Raw genomic sequence first — 17992 nt, 5'->3', positions numbered from 1 at the left:
GTTATATATCTGATGATATGGCAAACGAGCTGGCCGTCTAGTCAAAGGTCTTTTGCCACGTTAATGTTTTTGAGACTCAATCTCCGTTTCAGGGGTTAAAAAGAATTATTTAACAAATTCAGAGGTTCAATAGATCACACGTTAAATTTAGAAGTTAGATGGATAAATAGGTACAAGTTGAGAGTTCTGTATTAAACCATATTCCAAAGCTGTTTTATGATAAATTGCACTATACGGGAAAACTACACAACTATATACAAGAACCCTTTAATTTTTAAAAATATGTTTCAAATAATTCCTTTATAACTTTATCTAAAAAAAACAAAACTTTGCTCATTTTTCATATTTTTTAATTTTGGCTAAAAAAAAAGTATGGCAAATACATATTAGCTACCTCACAAATCCATTTTCAATTAATTTTTTAGGTTGAGCGCATAAAATTAATGTTTTTAGCTAGGTATCAAGTAAAATAAAATAATTAAATATTTTTTCTTATAACAAATCTATTTTTCTAAAATTTTGACCCATTTTTATATTTGTTCCCTGTTTTTTTAATAATTATTGTTGATCTACTATACATGATTTAAGAAAATAATAACTATGTCTAAATTTATAAATATTTTTACTAAATTGATTTTATTTTTAGAACTTATTGATATTTATGAGTGAAATTTTATTTGTATTATTGCATCCTTTCACTAAATTAATAAAAGACAAATTTAAAAGAAAAATAAACAATTTTACTTTTGATGTTATAAAATGATAAATGTTATAAAAAAATATAATTCTTCAAAGAGATAAATGTTATGGCCAGGAAGAGAGATAATGTTTATAGTTATTTATGAAAATGCTGCTTATTTAACACGTTTGTCTACCAATCATCATATACATATATTTCTTCCGTTTTCATATAATCATCTCTATTTTTGTAATATTTATTCATTTTCAGATAACCATAAATTTTAAAATTAATCTTTTTTATATTTTTTAAAGTTTACTATCTATTTCCATGTTAGTATTATAAAAAACTGAATCGATCATAATATTTAATAAAAGTATAATTAAAAAAAATAAAAATGAATTTGTGCCTTTTTTTTTATGTGGAAATGGTAAAATAAATAATTGTTATAATAAGGAAAAAAGTAAGTATTTTTCCAAATGTCAAAAAAATTCCCAACCAAAATGATTATACTAATAAAAAACCAATTACGTAAATTAAATAACAATAAAAAAGCAGGAAATTATATAGGACAAGGTAATTCTTTTATTATTATAATTATTAGCACTGCTGATTTTCAAACCATGCAGTAGAATACATAGCGATGAAGACAAGAAAGTGCTTCTTGCTTGTCTTCCACACCGATAATAAGTAAAAGCACATAACTAGAGATACTTGATTTTTATCAATTGACTTGTAAATTCATGCATAGCATGCACAAGCACAAGCCAATTAAACTAATCAGTAAGCTGGGCAAACGTAATTAACAGGAAGAGTCTTGCCGCAGCCCTTAAGCAACAAATTCAAGGTAAGATTAAGAGTGAGGTTGAGCGGTATGCCCAACACATTAGCTTTAATGGCAGCGCAAACGCAAGCAGCAGCCTCAGCATCAGCAAGAGTGCCGAGAATTCCACAGCATTGAGCATTTGGTGGAATAGTGATGAGGCCCAACACATTAACACATAATTTCAGGTTTAAGTAGATGTCACTAGGGCAAGTTATTGTAGTAGTAGTCGCACTCGTCATGCTGAAGCAAAGCAGATTGAGTGCGAGAAAAAACGCAAGTGAAGCTTGAGCTTTTGAAGCCATTACTGCTTTTTTCTGAATGCTTTATTTAGAAATATATGTTTTTAAAGCTCTGAGATGGTGTGATAATGGTGGTGTTGGTTTAAGGGGCTTTTATAGGCACCACAAAGTCGTATATTTGCTTGCTGCCATGTGCATGCAGCGTCTTATCAGTACATTTTTCAGTAACGTGAAGCAGTCTTTCATCGCGGCGTCATCCACTGGCTAGTTATTATACTTAGGGCCAAGTTGTAGTATAGGATATAATTCTAAAATTGTACTGATCATTAAAGCTTGCCTTAAGCTTGGAGCTTCTAATGCATGCAACTAGTATTATTCTTTATGAATCGCCCTATAACAGATCCAAAATCGAATTTAAATATTTTTAATTCATGTACTAATTTCTTATTCTAATGTTCAACTTGTTGCTCTTTCTCACGATCGAGGTGTCCATCGATCAAATGCACTCATGCGAACTGGCACTTGACATGCGATTAAGCCTCTATTACGTTCCTTGTTTCATAATAATGTACTCTGATAATTTTTTTCCAATGTCTTTTGGCATCCATATACGGCTTAACTCATCATAGAATCTTTTCATTATTAGTTTTATTTTATTTAATCCTCAATAAATATATTGTACAGTATATTTACATAATTAATTGAAAAATATTTTTCAATTATATATTTTATACACATCTAGTCCTTATTAGTACAAAACTACAAAAACACCATCATTTTGATTAGCATGAAATAACGGCAGTTCATATTAAAAAGGACTACAAATATAAAAAAATATAGGCTTAATCACCAAAAAATACCAAACCTATATGTTTTATGTCAATTATGGCCAAACCTTTAAAAATCACCAGATTTAGCCAAACCTTATATGTTCTGTTTCTTTTTTAGCCATTTTTGAATCGAACCGGTTTTTTTGACACCGTGTCGTCCACGTCACCGCCAACTATGCAATTGGCTGGCATGACAGCTGAAATATTTAAATAAGGTTTGGCTATAATTGACACAAAAAATATAGGTTTGGTATTTTTTGGGTGAATAAACCTAATTTTAAATTCAAGCCAATTTTTAAATTTAATAATTAGTAAATTAATTATATCATTTATGAAATTTATATATATTTAAAAATAATTAATATTTTCTATTTAATACTAATTAAAATTAATTTTAATTTTTTGTTAAACTTAATTAAATCTAATAAATTTTAATGAATATGTAATTAAAAAAATGAATTAACGTATTACTTAGAAATTGATATTGAATTAAATTTGGTGAAAGGATTTAATGTTTATGATGATTTTGAACTTGATTTAGTATTTTTAATGTTGTTGAGATCTTGTTATGACTGGATTTAGGTAATAAATAAAATAGTTATGTATAAAATTAAGGTAATTTTTTGGCTATGCCGAGCAAAATGACATATGCGTTTATGCTTATAAACATCATGATATATATTGATTACACCACAATGAGCTTCACTTTTTAAAGAAAAAAATGAAAAAATAATTAAACTCGTCCTTTAAATAAACAGTCTATTCAGTAATTATTTTTAGAACAAAGGGTCAACGCACCCCCTAAACTTGTGTCACGGGGTCATCTAACCCAATTTATACTTTTTTGAGCAAATAACCCCAAAACTCTTTATTTTCGGGTCAAGTAACCCATAATTGTATTTTTAAAACGCTTAAAATACAAATCGAAAGTGAGAGATGCAAAAAAATAATTAAATACTTCCCTAATTGTTGCGATATAATTATCCTAAATCTGTTTTTTAAAATAAAAATATAAATTATTGGGTTATTTGACCCAAAAATGAAGAGTTTTGGGGTTAGTTGCTCAAAAAAATATAAATTGGGCTAGATGATCCCGTGTCACAAGTTCAGGGGGTGTGTTGACCCTTTGTTCATTATTTTTATATTTATATGTGTATAGTTGACTTATGAACACTGTCGTATGTTTGTTGTGTATATTACTCTCAGATTGTTCGTCGGAAGACGAACAATTGGGTCTCAAACGGCGGTGTCAAAGAATCGACGACTGGAATTTAAAAAAATAAATTTTAAGATGAATATGACATTTTTTGTTTTTATTAGAATTTAAATTAATTATATATCCCTCAAATATGTAAAAAAAAATATTATAATTATTTAATTTTAGTAAAAATAAATTAATTTTAATTAGCGTTAAACAAAAATATTATTTTTTGAATATATATAAATTTTATTATAATATAATTAATCATTTAATTATTTAATTTTAAAATCAGTTTTATTCATCAAAAAATACCAAACCTATGCATTTTGTGTCAGTTATAGCCAAACCTTATTTAAATATTTCAGCTGACATGCCAGCCAATTGCTTAGTTGGCGGTGACGTGGACGACACGTTGTCAAAAAAACCGGTTCGATTCAAAAATGGCTAAAAAAGAAACAGAACATATAAGGTTTGGCTAAATCTGGTGATTTTTAAAGGTTTGGCTATAATTGACACAAAACGTATAGGTTTGGCATTTTTTGGTGATTAAGCCAAAAATATAAATAATTAAAAATACATACGCGGCAACCAGATTTAGCCTCGTGGCAGTCAGATTTTACTAGTTTATCCTTCAAATTTATTATGTATGCATAATTTTATTTTGAAAATAATATATTTAGAAGAGATAATGTATATATGGCGAGTTTATAGATAGAAAAAAATAAAGAAAATACGATTGTTACAAATACATTTTTAGCCGAAAAATCTCTCGTTGAAATAAATTAAATTAAAATTAAAATTAAATTAAAAATTTAATAACCAAAATAAAATAAATTAAAATTTAATTATCAAATTGTAGAAAAAGAATATTTGACTATTCTTTTTATTTTTAATTATGGAGCAACATTTAAAAAATATCACGTGTTCTTAAGTTGACAATTCCATCAGATAATCAATCATAGCAATGCATGTTGAGAGGTGGTCAAACGATCAACCTACTATTTTTATTTCTCCAAAATTTTTATTTCACCAAAATAAACTGAGGAGACTGATTTAGTATTTTTTTTTCAATGATTTTGGATATTATAACCTAATGAGGTGCTTAATTTGTATATACATTTTTAATTATTTTTGTGATTTAATCTTAACGTTATGAAAATATTAAGTTAGTAAATGTATTAATTTTATAGGTAAATCATGTGAGAAGTGCCTTAGATCAAGAATTTGGGTGGAGAGTTTTTCAATCAGCTCGAGCGACCAAGTATTCCTCGAACCAAAATAAGCCATCGAAGATCATTTCCCCTGTAAACAATACTCAGTTCGTTGAGCTGAGATACAAATTAGCATCAACTCGAGGTAAATATCAGACTCAGCTCGTTGAGTTGTGCCAACCTCGAGCCATTTTACTTCTAGACAAGGGACAACTCATCGAGCTGATCTAGTTCGTCGAGTTTTTTTTTTCACTGAGATATGGTTAGCGGGATTAGAAAGGTTAATTATGTTAGTTTAGAAATTCATTTTTTGAAACAACAAGAGGGAGGGTTGAACCCTGCCCTCTGAGGGATGCATTTGTGAGGGTAGCCAACAGGGCTACACTTCACATGCTAGCTCGTCGAGTTGAACCTCTATAAATTTCAGCAGAAACACTAGACCCGCACAATTTAAGAAAGCTTAATCCTAGCTAGTCTAAGTCAAATACTAATTACATGATGCAAACTGAAGCTTCAAAGATTTCTATAAATAGGATACAATTCGTTATTTAGATTTTTCAATTAGCTTTAGCTTTTTATTAGATTGATCTTTGCTTATTTAGTTTTAATTTTTATTATTGGTATCTTAAATTATGTATTTTGTTTAGCTTTAGGCATTGTTTGGATTGATGGATTCTAAACGATGGATTTTAAACAATCCATGGATTTGGACAAAATCCATCGTTTGCCTAAAAAAAAATTAATAGAATCAGGATTTATAAATTCTCTGGTTTTCTACAATCCATCATTTTTGAGGGTTTTGATTTTAGGTGGGAAAGTTGAAATCCACCATTTTTTTTATAAATGATGGATTGTTATACTATTTATTTTTTCCATAAATAATATTAAAAATCCATTGATTTGTTTTCAATCCAAACGATAAAATTTTAAAATCTATGGATTTAAATTTCATTGATTTAGAATCCATCGATTTTGTTAAAATACATGAATTTTAAAAAACCTCAATCCAACCGATGCCTTAATATTTTTATTCAAGAACAATTTGTTAATTCTTCGAGCATTATTCAAATGATTGTCTCTAGCATATTCAAGTGGATTTCTCTAGTATGAATTGTTTTTTTTTACTAACGAGGAAACCCAGCGGAGCCCGACCATTTTTTAGGAGCGGAGCTCGACCACCTAGGTAGAGACTAGTTTCGGTATTCTACTGTCCGGACCTCCCACTTAATACGAGTTTTTTTAACCCTTTCTAAACTGAAAAAAAAATGTGTGTAAAACAATTATTTATGCAATTAAAAGTTATAAAAGTAAATTTTAAAAACAAATTTAAACTGAGAGTTATTTATATTTGTCTCAATTTGTAAAATTAACTAACCAAAATGTTTAAATTATTATTTTGGAATATATTTGACAAAATTATTAAATTTATAGATATAGGATTTTTTTGCCAAAAATAAAAAATAAACTACTATATAGGACAAGATAATTCATTTATTATAATTATTAGCACTGCTGATTTATAAACCAGAAGTAGAGTACATAGCAAGCAAGACAATAAGAAGAAACATCTAGTACTTCTTGTCTTCCACACCCATAGTAATTAAAAGTACATAACGAGAGATAGTTGATGTTCATTAATTAATTAACTTGTGAATTCATGCATAAGCATGCACAAGCCAATTAATCAACAACAATTTAAGCAGGGCACACGTATCCAGCCGGAAGAGTCTTGCCACAGCCCTTAAGCAACAAATTCAAGGCAACATCAAGAGTGAGGTTCAGCGGTATGCCCAAGATATTAGCTTTAATGGCAGCGCAAACGCAAGCAGCAGCTTCAGCATCAGCAAGAGTACCCAGAATTCCGCAGCACTGAGCGTTTGGTGGAAGAGTGATGAGGCCCAACACATTGACACATAATTTCAGGTTTAAGTAGACGTCACTTGGGCAAGTGTAAGTGATGGTTGCACTCGACATGTTGAAGAAAAGCATGTTGAGTGCCAGAAAAAACGCAAGAGAAGCTTGAGCTTTTGAAGCCATTTTTGATTTCTAATGAATGTTAAACTTAGAAATATGTATGTTTTTAAGCTCTGCGATGGTGTGGGAGTTGTGGTGCTGGTTTAAAGGGCTTTTATAGGCAACACAGAGTCATATAATTGCTTGATGCCATGTGCAAGTAGCGTCTTTCGTGTTCTTGGATTAATGATCTGTACACAATTTACTCACGTGAAGCATTCTTTCATTGCGGCGTCATCGCAGTTCACTCTACGGGCTTATTCTTAACCTTATAATTATTACAAATAATTGCCAAATTGACAAGTTGTAGTATATGAATATGATAATCTAATGTACGGCTTTGCCCTAAGCTTATGGAGGTTCTAATGAATGTAACTATTATATTCTTTGTGCTACGCCCTATTACAGATCCAGTATTGATTTGAGAGCATTACATGCATCTTTAATAATTTAAGTATTTTAGTTCATGTAACCATATTATTTATTCTAATGTTCCAACTTGTTGCTTCTTCTTCTTCTCACGAGGTGCATTGAAAGAGAAATCCAATCAAATAATTATCTCATCGAAATAAGATTTACTGCGTAACAAACTTCAACTTCTCAGGATCCATCAAGCAGCTGAATATATAGCTGATTGATTTAGCAGACTAAAAAAAGACTATAATTTAAGGGGTGTTTAATAACTCAATTTATTGTTTAAATTAAAATTTTCAGCACTTATTTTATTAATCTATTAAGCTCATCTTGTTAAGAATAACTTAAATATTAAGTCAAAAGTATTAATTTAAGATTTCTGCCTAAAATATTAAATTTTTAATTTCTATATATTTTTATTAAAATGTCATTATAATTTTAATTTAATACTAAAGTATCAATAACTATTTTAAAACCTTTTTTTTACCTTTATATCATTTATTAATATTATTTACTATTTTACCTCCATTTATATTTTTTTTTGATAATTACCTCCATTTATATTTATATAGATATAATATATTTTAATAAAAATTTATTATAGTTATTAGTTAATAATTTTAACTATACATATTTTAATGATCAAAAATAATTTTTTTTATCATTAAGATATATTTAATTGAAATATTAATTTTTTTGGAATTATCCTCAAACTACCTATACTTTCAAAAAGTAATTACAAAAATTTGGATCATGATATGTCAATTACATTCGCTACCCAGTTTCATAAAATATTTGCAAAAACACCTTTTTTATCCAGCGTTTACTCACCGTAAATACACTATAGTTAAATGCACTATAAAAACACTTTAAATACACTATAACTACACCATAAAAACACCAACAAAAATAAAAAAAATTACATCAGAAAAGGTATTTTTAAAATCATAAAGGTAATTTGAAAAATAAAAAATACACGTGTACTTATTTTTAAAAAGTGGGTACTGCTGTAATTAAAGTTTAAAAAAAGGTGCCTTTAGAAATTTTTATAGTTAAATTTTATCAAAGCACATAATTTTAAATTTTACCATCAAACATGAGTTGTATGATTTAATAGTTTGATGATATTTATTATTTTTATTTTTGATCTAGGCTGCGTTATACTTTCTATTAAGGTTAATATTTGAAAGTCTCAATTTTTTTATTATGTGTGCATGCACATGTTCCTCCATAGCCTGAAATATTTCTGTAAAACAAATATTGCTGATCTCTTTAAGTTTTGTGGGGGTCAACAAGTTGCTGCTGCAGATGATTTTCCGAATATAATGCATCGACCCTAACTTATACTACAATTAAACCATCACGTTATCCAATAACAAAATTAACCAATTACCATAATCTGTTGTACTGGCAATTGTAAAATATTCAATTGGCTTCGATCATGACTGAATCTACAAGCTAAATTCTCCTATATATTTTTTCCGTCCATTGCCGTAGCTGCCCTTGATGGTCATTCTGTAAACCACACTGAGACAATAATTGTTTAAAGAACTCTAAATTACACATAATCTAATATTAGATTATATTCATTTTTATTTATTAAATATTTATGTACTACTAATGGAATGAGTAAGTTTAAATTCTATCTTTCCTAAGAGTCAGGAGATGAGTTATCGTTTATGTAGTAAATATAAAGAATACTATTGATCATGAGTCCTTTTGAATATTAATCGTGCCATTATAAAATTCTTATACATACGATAAAGTCGGATCTTGTTAATTTGCCAGAGAACATCGGAAAAATATGAATATGGAGGAGAGTGGATTGGCTTATTGAATCAAACAAATTCATAAACAAATTCATTGGATGGCAAGCCAACTACACTTTCACTTCCATTTAACAATAAACTAATTAAAAGTTATTATTGACTTCACACAAATTAAGAATATACATTAAATAATTTATTTTTCAATAATTCACCAAAACAAATATTAAATAAATTCTTTTAGAATTTCAAACATCCCGATTATTGTCAAACATAATATTTTAAATATAATATCAGTCAAACATATTCTAAATATAATATTTTGACAGTTTGGTTCAATAATTTTAATATTTATATTAATTATATTCAAATAACAAATCAAAAATCAAAAAAATATAATCAATAAAATAAGATGAATTTTATTTTATTTTAAATTATTTGATAACAAATTAATACATAAATGGAGGAAAAGCTCATAAAAACTCTAAAATTTATACATTCAATTTTATTTAAATTTGTATGTTATTACTATTTTTTTTTTGGCAAAGTATACATATCTATGCACAATTTTAATATGTTATTTCAAATATACCATGAAAAAAATAGCATGTCGTATTTACCATCATCTTTTCGATGTATGTCAAATCTATCCACTGTCAGTTTGAAACTATTTTGGCATGATGCTATCCACTATCAATTTTATTTAAATTTGTATGTTATTACTATTTTTTTTTGGCAAAATATATATATCTATCCACAATTTTAATATGTTTGTCAAATATACCATGGAAAAAATTGCATGTCATATTTACCATCATCTCTTTGATCTATGTCAAATCTATCCACTACCTGTTTGGACCTAATGTGGTGTGATGCTATTTTTTCATGTGAATAAAATTAATTATATACGTTGTATATAACATCGCACTACATTGGCTCTAAATCAATTATGTGTATATTTGACAAAACTAAAAAAAATGATGGTAATATATGGCACAATTTTAAAAATATGTTACATTAAACAAAATGACTAAAGTTGTGGGTGGACAAATACATTTTTCTATATTTTTATTTGTGAATCAATCATCCAGAGTTTTAATATATCAACCGAATTTCAAATAATAATTATCATTATTTGAAAAGTATTCCGATTACGAATGCTTGTTGAATTTAAAGCATGAATATGTATATATTTACTTTACCTTATATATTTAATTAGTTTTTATGAATGGTAATATAGAGATTAGAAGAATTGACACAAGAGGTTTAAAGTGGTTCAGATCACATCCACTATTTAATTAAAGATTGAGATTTAAAATTCACTAACTAAGTTCCACAAGAATTTTTTAAACTAACTTCAATATTGCTTTAAACTAAACATCAACTATACATGAGTTTTCTAAAAGCTAAATTCTAATTTATAAGGGATGAGTTTTTGATCCAAAGCTAAACTAACTTACAATGGTTAAGAGTTTACAAGTTTATTCTAAAATTAAAACAAACAAAGATTAAAAGATGAAAGTTTGTTGTTTCAAGATTTGTAAATTATTAGCCTTCAAACATTGCAAATGAGTTTAAATTTATATTGCAAAAGTCAAGCAAAAAAACATCTTTTGCTGACAAAGCGTATGTCGCGCTCGCTACCTTGCCCTTCTCGCCCGCGGCCTTCTGTTGTATGACAGTTTCTGCAACGTCTAGCACCACATGTCATCACTTTATTGGGGCTTCAAATATATCTGTTATGCCCTCAATAAAATGTCATGAACGTCGTGCTTGTGACTCCCATTTCTCGCCTGTGAAGCTGGTTCAGAAAGTTAGGGTTTCAACCCCTTGTCATGTCTCGCCTGTGACTAAGACAGGTCGCGCCCGTCACCTTGTTTTCACGCTCGTGACACTATAGTTTCCCGGGTGCTAGTGCAAGAATTTTGGTGCGAGCGGATCAAGCTCCAAGTCAAGAGAGAGCAGTCCAACCCATGGTTCGTCCGGGAAATAATATTTTTCTTATCCACATCTTCAATATAATAACCCTTTTATAAGAAAATAATACTTGAATAACTGTTTTGTAATTTTTATAATTTGATAGCCGTTTTATAAAAAACTATAAATCGGTAACTATATTGTAACTTTTTATAATTTGATAAACATTTAGTAAAAACATTATAGTTCGGTGACCTAAAAAATATTTAACCTGATATAATTCTATTGAACTTTTTAATATTGTGGTGTTTAGCTGAATTGCAAATGTGACATGTTTAGTACATTTGTCTAGTAATTACATACTCGGTCCGTCGTATTTTAAAAAATTATTTTTCTCCTTTTTAATTCTTTTGTTTTACATATTTTGTTATTTTAAGTCATATATAAATTAAAAGTTTCTTTTTATCCACAGTTCCTATTTTAAAAAATGGATATGATTCAATATTTTTTTAAATGCGTGTAAAACAGAAGTTTTAAAATAACACTGAGAATTTCTCAAAAAAAAAAAAAAAAAACTGAGAATTCATACAAAGAAATATCGATCGGTAGAAATAAACTAAAAAAAATTACTAAAATATATAAGAGGAAGCATAAGTAGTCATAAAAAAAGTAAAGCCGTTATAGAACAAAATAACTCTTTTATTGTTATATATTATTGGCACTGCTGATTGATAAATCAGTAGTAGAGTACAAAGCGATCAAGACAAGAAGAAACATCTAGTACTGCTTGTCTTCCACACCCATATTAACTGAAAGTACATAACTCAAGATAGTTGATATTCATTAATTATTTGGCTTGTAAATGCATGCATAACATGCACAAATAAGCCAATGAATCAACAATTAAGCAGGGCAAACGTATCCAACAGGAAGAGTCTTGCCACAGTCCTTAAGCAACAAATTCAAGGCTAGATTAAGAGTGAGGTTCAGCGGAATGCCCAACACATTAGCTTTAATGGCAGCGCAAACGCAAGCAGCAGCTTCAGCATCAGCAAGGGTACCCAGAATTCCGCAGCACTGAGCGTTTGGTGGAAGAGTGATGAGGCCCAACACATTGACACATAATTTCAGGTTTAAGTAGACGTCACTTGGGCAAGTGTAAGTGACGGTTGCACTCGACATGTTGAAGAAAAGCATGTTGAGTGCCAGAAAAAACGCAAGAGAAGCTTGAGCTTTTGAAGCCATTGTTACTTTTTTTCTGAATGCTTGATTTAGAAATAAATGTTTTGAAGCTCTGCAATGGTGTGGTGGGAGTTGTGGTGTTGGTTTAAGGGGTTTTTATAGGCAGAAATTGTTCTCTTTGATTGTGCACAAAGTCATTTAGTTGAAGCCATGTGCATGCAGCGTATTCCCTGTTGTTGAACTAATGATCTGTACATTTTTTAGTCACGTGCTGAAGTCTTTCATCACGGCGTCATCGCAGATAACTCGTCTCGCTAATTATTACTTAGTGCATGGCAAGTTGTAGTATTGTATTAATTCTAAGAATTCATATACGTTAATTGATAAGATCCGATTAATACCTCTAAGTGACACCAATAGAATGCAAAAAAGACTAATTGATTAATTCATTACTGTGACACCAATTACATGTATTAATCAATTCATTACTGTGACACCAATAGAATGCAAAAAGACTAATTGATTAATACATGCATGTAATTGTGATTATATAATAGGGCCATTGATGTAACTGTACAAATCATTATTAATATAAAGAACAAAGGGTCAACGCGCCCCTTAAACTTATGTCACGGGGTCATCTAACCCAATTTATACTTTTTTGAGCAAATAACTCCAAAACTCTTCATTTTCGGATCAAATAACCCCATAATTGCATTTTTAAAATGCGTAAAATACAAATCGGAGGTGAGGGATGAAAAAAAGTAATTAGATATTTCCCTAATTGTTGCGATTAAATTATCCTAAATCTGTTTTTTAAAATAAAAATATAAATTATGTGGTTATTTGACCCAAAAATAAAGAGTTTTGGGGTTAGTTATTCAAAAAAATATAAATTGGGCTACATGACCCCGTGTCACAAGTTCAGGGGGCGCATTTACCCTTTGTTCTTAATATAAATATGGATGTATGATCTCAATACAGAAGAGACTCGTCCTTTTTACATACATATCCCTTTAATTACATTTACTACATCTATAATAATATGATAACTTATCCCTTTAAACTGTTTTATTTTGAGTTTTTAAATAATTACTATTATCTTAATGATTTATAGAAGCACAGACTAAGGGAAGCTACGTAAATGGACTAAGAAAATATGGCTATTAAATGATAAGGTTATGATAATAGTATGATAGTATGATACCTATATAAAAAAAATTACAAAAAAATTATAATATCGAGATGATAATGTTATGATACCTCATGAAAATAGAGTAAAGTCATAATTATTTTAAAACCAAGAGTAAAAACATAAATTTAGAAAAATATTTATTTTTTAATTTTTTTCCGTGTTGAGATAAAAAGACAAATTTTTTCATGTTTTAGGTAAATAAATAAACAATCCTTTTTGTTTCATACTCTCTACGTCCAAATAGAGTTGTCCACATTCATATATATACAGTTTAAAAAACAAATTAATATTATAAATTTGTACAAAAATATTTATTTTTTCTTATATACCGTTATTTAATATAATCATAAACCCCATTTACTTATGAATATCAATGAATACTGACTCACAGTGAATTTTAAATAAAAACAATTTCACTAAAGAACTATAGTTTTGAAAAAAAAAATAGTGAAAGTTGATAAAGCTATTGGGATAGAAAATATATGACGTTAAAAAGGATTTTTCCGTTAAAAAATTAGACCAAACTAAAAAATATTAACCAAGTCATATTGTAGATAGTTGAGAGATCTCAGAAGTTAAATATCCAAATGCATTACATATAGGGTGGTAAATGTACTGAGCAGCTGGCTCCATAAGTAATACCCCGTAACTTTAAAGGATTAAATTATTACACGTATGGAACAATTTATAGGACCGAAATAATATAAATTAAATTTACAGTATCTCCAAAAATATAAAATAGTTATAGAAGTTAAAATATAAAATATAAATACTTATAAATTAAAATAAAATAATTTATAAGCCCCGTGTGAATATTTTTGGAGTCAGTATTCACAGAATAATTTTAGGAAGTTACTCCTAAAATTTTATAGAATTTGGAGATAGAAAATTTATTAAGTGGGTCTAATTTAGCCTTAATAAATCTTAAATAATTTATTAAAAATAAAATATAGGTCCGGTGAGAATAAAAATTATATTTTATTCTAATTACGAATTGTGGATTTCATAGTTAAAATTTCATAAAATTTGAAATTCGTTGTTCGTTTTAGTTACGGACGAGTATTTAAGAATTTGAGTTAAAATAACGCGTTTGTCACAAGGATTAATTTGGCTTTTAACCAAACATATATAAACATGAATTCAAATGTTGGGATTCATATGGCATCAGAAACAGAAAAGCTAGGTTTAGCTTTAGAGAACGGCGACGAAGGCAACCCACGGTAGGTTATTCATTTTCGATTCGATTTCTTGTTTTTAACTCAAATTTTTTCGGTAATTCATTATTAATCGAAGTTAGAACCGTTATTTTGAATTCGATTATATAGAAAATGGATTATATTCGAATATATAACGGTTACCATATCTGTATACGTATTGATTCCGATAGCGGAATTGGATAGATCGGTGTTTGAATGGGTCTTTAAAGTTTATCTCCTGAAACTGTTGTAGGGGTCCTATGTTATGTCTAAGTCTTTAAGACCGAGAATTTATAACCAAAAAAACATTAATTAGTAAAAATAAAGTAAACAAAATTACTACTAAAGTATATAGGAGGAAGCATACAGTTATAGAACAAAATAGCTCTTTTATTATAATATATTATTGGCACTGCTGATTGATAAATCAGTAGTAGAATACAAAGCGATCAAGACAAGAAGAAACATCTAGTACTGCTTGTCTTCCACACCCATTTTAATTGAAAGTACATAACTCAAGGTAGTTGATATTCATTAATTAATTGGCTTGTAAATTCATGCATAACATGCACAAATAAGCCACTTAATCAACAATTAAGCAGGGCAAACGTATCCAACAGGAAGAGTCTTGCCACAGTCCTTAAGCAACAAATTCAAGGCTAGGTTAAGAGTGAGGTTCAGCGGTATGCCCAAGATATTAGCTTTAATGGCAGCGCAGACGCAAGCAGCAGCTTCAGCATCAGCAAGAGTACCCAGAATTCCGCAGCACTGAGCGTTTGGTGGAAGACTGATGAGGCCCAACACATTGACACATAATTTCAGGTTTAAGTAGACGTCACTCGGGCAAGTGTAAGTGACGGTTGCACTCGACATGTTGAAGAAAAGCATGTTGAGTGCCATAAAAAACGCAAGAGAAGCTTGAGCTTTTGAAGCCATTGTTACTTTTTTTTTTCTGAATGCTTGATTTAGAAATAAATGTTTTGAAGCTCTGCAATGGTGTGGTGGGAGTTGTGGTGTTGGTTTATGGGGTTTTTATAGGCAGAAATTGTTCTCTTTGATTATGCACAAAGTCATTTAGTTGAAGCCATGTGCATGCAGCGTATTTCCTGTTCTTGAATTAATGATCTGTACATTTTTTGGTCACATGATGAAGTCTTTCATCGCGGCGTCATTGCAGATAACTCATCTGGTTAATTATTACTTAATGCATGGCAAGTTGTAGTATAGGATAATTCTAAGAATGTAGGACAGTTTGCCCTAAGCTTGGAGCTTCTGATGTATGCAAACTAATACAGTACTTTATCTTTGTGCTACGCCCCATAACATATCCAAATTGAGTATTTTAATTCAAGTACCAACTTCTAATTCTAACGTTCCAACTTGCTTCTTCTTCTCACGAGGTGTCCATCCAAATGCATTCTGGCATTTTTCACGGAAAATGTCATTCATAGTAAAGTTTTTGATAATCACTAAATCTAATTCAGTATCGTACAAGCAGACTCTTAAAATGATTATATCAGCCTTTTAAAGTAACTTTAAAGCGTTGATTGGTTACAACATATTTTACAACTTTAAGAATCAAATTTAGGCCTTAGGGGTATAACTATTTTTTGAACAAAAATCTGAGGGTATTAACTATCACATTTTGCTGAAAATTTATGTATATACATTAAGAACAGTGCTTTCCTTGATTGCTTCAAATCTATTCAAGGAATATGCCACTGCCCTAGCTATAGCTAGTTGCCATCGATCTCCGAACTTCAAGATCTGAATCCAATTATGATCCATTATCAATTTGAGAGCATTAATTTATTGTTCTATCTCTAATGCATTTACAACATTATTTAATTATAAATCCTGGAGTATGTTCCAAATGTGTTTCTGGATGTAATTTCTCATTGATGCATGCATCCCTGCCTCTGGAACACCATTGGCTCAATTTGCCTTTAAAAAATAGGATTTATGTGTGTGTTTTTCCCCCATGCAGCAAGTTGTTCAAGAAATCGGCTTTCCAAGCTGTGCACGTAGTTTTTCAAGTTCAACTTGGGCTTGCCATCCTATAAATTAAGTTAATCTATTAGTTTGTTTTGAATCAATAATGAATAAACCAATCCACTCTCCTCCATATTCATATTTTTCTAATGTTCTCTCGCAAATTAACAAGATCCGATTTTAATGTATGAATTCTATAATGACACCAATAGAATGCAAAGGTACTACTAATACATATCCCTTTAATTACATTTACTATATACTAATGATAACTCATCTCCTAAGTAAGGTTATAATTTAGACTTACACAATCCCAATGAATATTAAACACGGAATGATGTATACTGGATGGGTTTTAATTATGAGACGGAGTTATTATCCCGTGTATTGGTTGTGCCATGTCATATTTATAACAAGTCAAATGAGCATTTGCGTTTGAAAATCTTTTAATTATTTTTTAATTTTTTTATCATTAATTTTTCCACATAACTAACGCACCATTGATTTATTGCACGAATGAAATATCACAACGGTTGCGTGCAATAATTTTTTTATGAGACGATATTTTAAGTCTTCTATATCCAAACTAATCTATATTCTAGCCGGATAAGTCCCTTGCAGAAGACAAACCTCTAGCTATAATTATACCCTGCCTTATTTTGAGTTGTTAAATAATTACTATATTATCTTAGTATGATTTGCAGAAGCACACCAAGGGAAGCTACGTAAATGGACTAAGAAAATATGGTAGAAAAAGATAGGAATTTAGCTGGTAGATTCAGTCAAGTGTAGGTCATGATGTTATTTGATGTGAAGCCAATTGAATATTTTACAATTTCCATTTGCCAATGCTACAGTAAGTGATATCGAGCAAGCTAGTATTTATTAATTTCCTCTAGGATAACTCAACGGTTTAATAATTTAGGTTAAATATCTACAACTGCGTCTGCAACTTGTTAATGGCCTGCTATTAAAAGAGAGCGACATTTCTACGTCGAAATTGCAGGCTATAATGCACGTGGATATTAATTTTAAAGAGTCACTCAACTATTCATTTATTGCAATTTGGCAACTAATCCTTTTTTATTTCATATATATGACATTTGAAAAAGATTTTTCCGTTAAAAATTTAGACCAAACTAAACCAATTACACAGCGTATGGTTTTCTTTGTGTCGGGAATTACGGAAAACAAGAAATCAGCGTATTTTTTAGAGAAGAGTTGACAATTATGGATAGCTTGATTTACACAAGCATTTGTAGAGCAGTTTTTACGTATTTAATGTATATATTTTTGAAAACAGTTTAATTGAAAATAACAAGTAGAGCCCC

At 29.4% G+C, this 17992-nt stretch overlaps 4 protein-coding genes across 4 annotated transcripts; all 4 read right to left on the bottom strand.

Annotated features, from left to right (window-relative positions):
- Positions 1-1341: 1341 nt before the first annotated feature.
- Positions 1342-1855, bottom strand: LOC126678595 (putative lipid-binding protein AIR1B). Its single transcript, XM_050373488.2, has one exon. The coding sequence runs from the start codon at positions 1805-1807 to the stop codon at positions 1460-1462; it is 348 nt and encodes a 115-aa protein (XP_050229445.1). The 5' UTR covers positions 1808-1855; the 3' UTR covers positions 1342-1459.
- Positions 1856-6459: 4604 nt separating this feature from the next.
- LOC126676223 (putative lipid-binding protein AIR1B) lies at positions 6460-7095 on the bottom strand. The gene has a single exon (XM_050370382.2). It carries the CDS (start codon positions 7021-7023, stop codon positions 6682-6684), a length of 342 nt encoding a protein of 113 aa, XP_050226339.2. The 5' UTR covers positions 7024-7095; the 3' UTR covers positions 6460-6681.
- A 4679-nt stretch (positions 7096-11774) lies between these two features.
- LOC130014737 (putative lipid-binding protein AIR1B) lies at positions 11775-12411 on the bottom strand. The gene has a single exon (XM_056105588.1). The coding sequence runs from the start codon at positions 12339-12341 to the stop codon at positions 12000-12002; it is 342 nt and encodes a 113-aa protein (XP_055961563.1). The 5' UTR covers positions 12342-12411; the 3' UTR covers positions 11775-11999.
- A 2627-nt stretch (positions 12412-15038) lies between these two features.
- Positions 15039-15690, bottom strand: LOC126678594 (putative lipid-binding protein AIR1B). Its single transcript, XM_050373487.2, has one exon. The coding sequence runs from the start codon at positions 15603-15605 to the stop codon at positions 15264-15266; it is 342 nt and encodes a 113-aa protein (XP_050229444.1). The 5' UTR covers positions 15606-15690; the 3' UTR covers positions 15039-15263.
- Positions 15691-17992: the final 2302 nt, after the last annotated feature.

This window comes from Mercurialis annua, linkage group LG4 (assembly GCF_937616625.2).
Source record: "Mercurialis annua linkage group LG4, ddMerAnnu1.2, whole genome shotgun sequence".
Classification (NCBI taxonomy): Eukaryota; Viridiplantae; Streptophyta; class Magnoliopsida; order Malpighiales; family Euphorbiaceae; genus Mercurialis; species Mercurialis annua.
This window is presented reverse-complemented; position numbering and strand designations above follow the sequence as displayed.

Coding starts and splice junctions, on each gene's coding strand:
- LOC126676223 (XM_050370382.2), bottom strand. CDS start 7,023: ATGGCTTCAAAAGCTCAAGCTTCTCTTGCGTTTTTTCTGGCACTCAAC.
- LOC126678595 (XM_050373488.2), bottom strand. CDS start 1,807: ATGGCTTCAAAAGCTCAAGCTTCACTTGCGTTTTTTCTCGCACTCAAT.
- LOC126678594 (XM_050373487.2), bottom strand. CDS start 15,605: ATGGCTTCAAAAGCTCAAGCTTCTCTTGCGTTTTTTATGGCACTCAAC.
- LOC130014737 (XM_056105588.1), bottom strand. CDS start 12,341: ATGGCTTCAAAAGCTCAAGCTTCTCTTGCGTTTTTTCTGGCACTCAAC.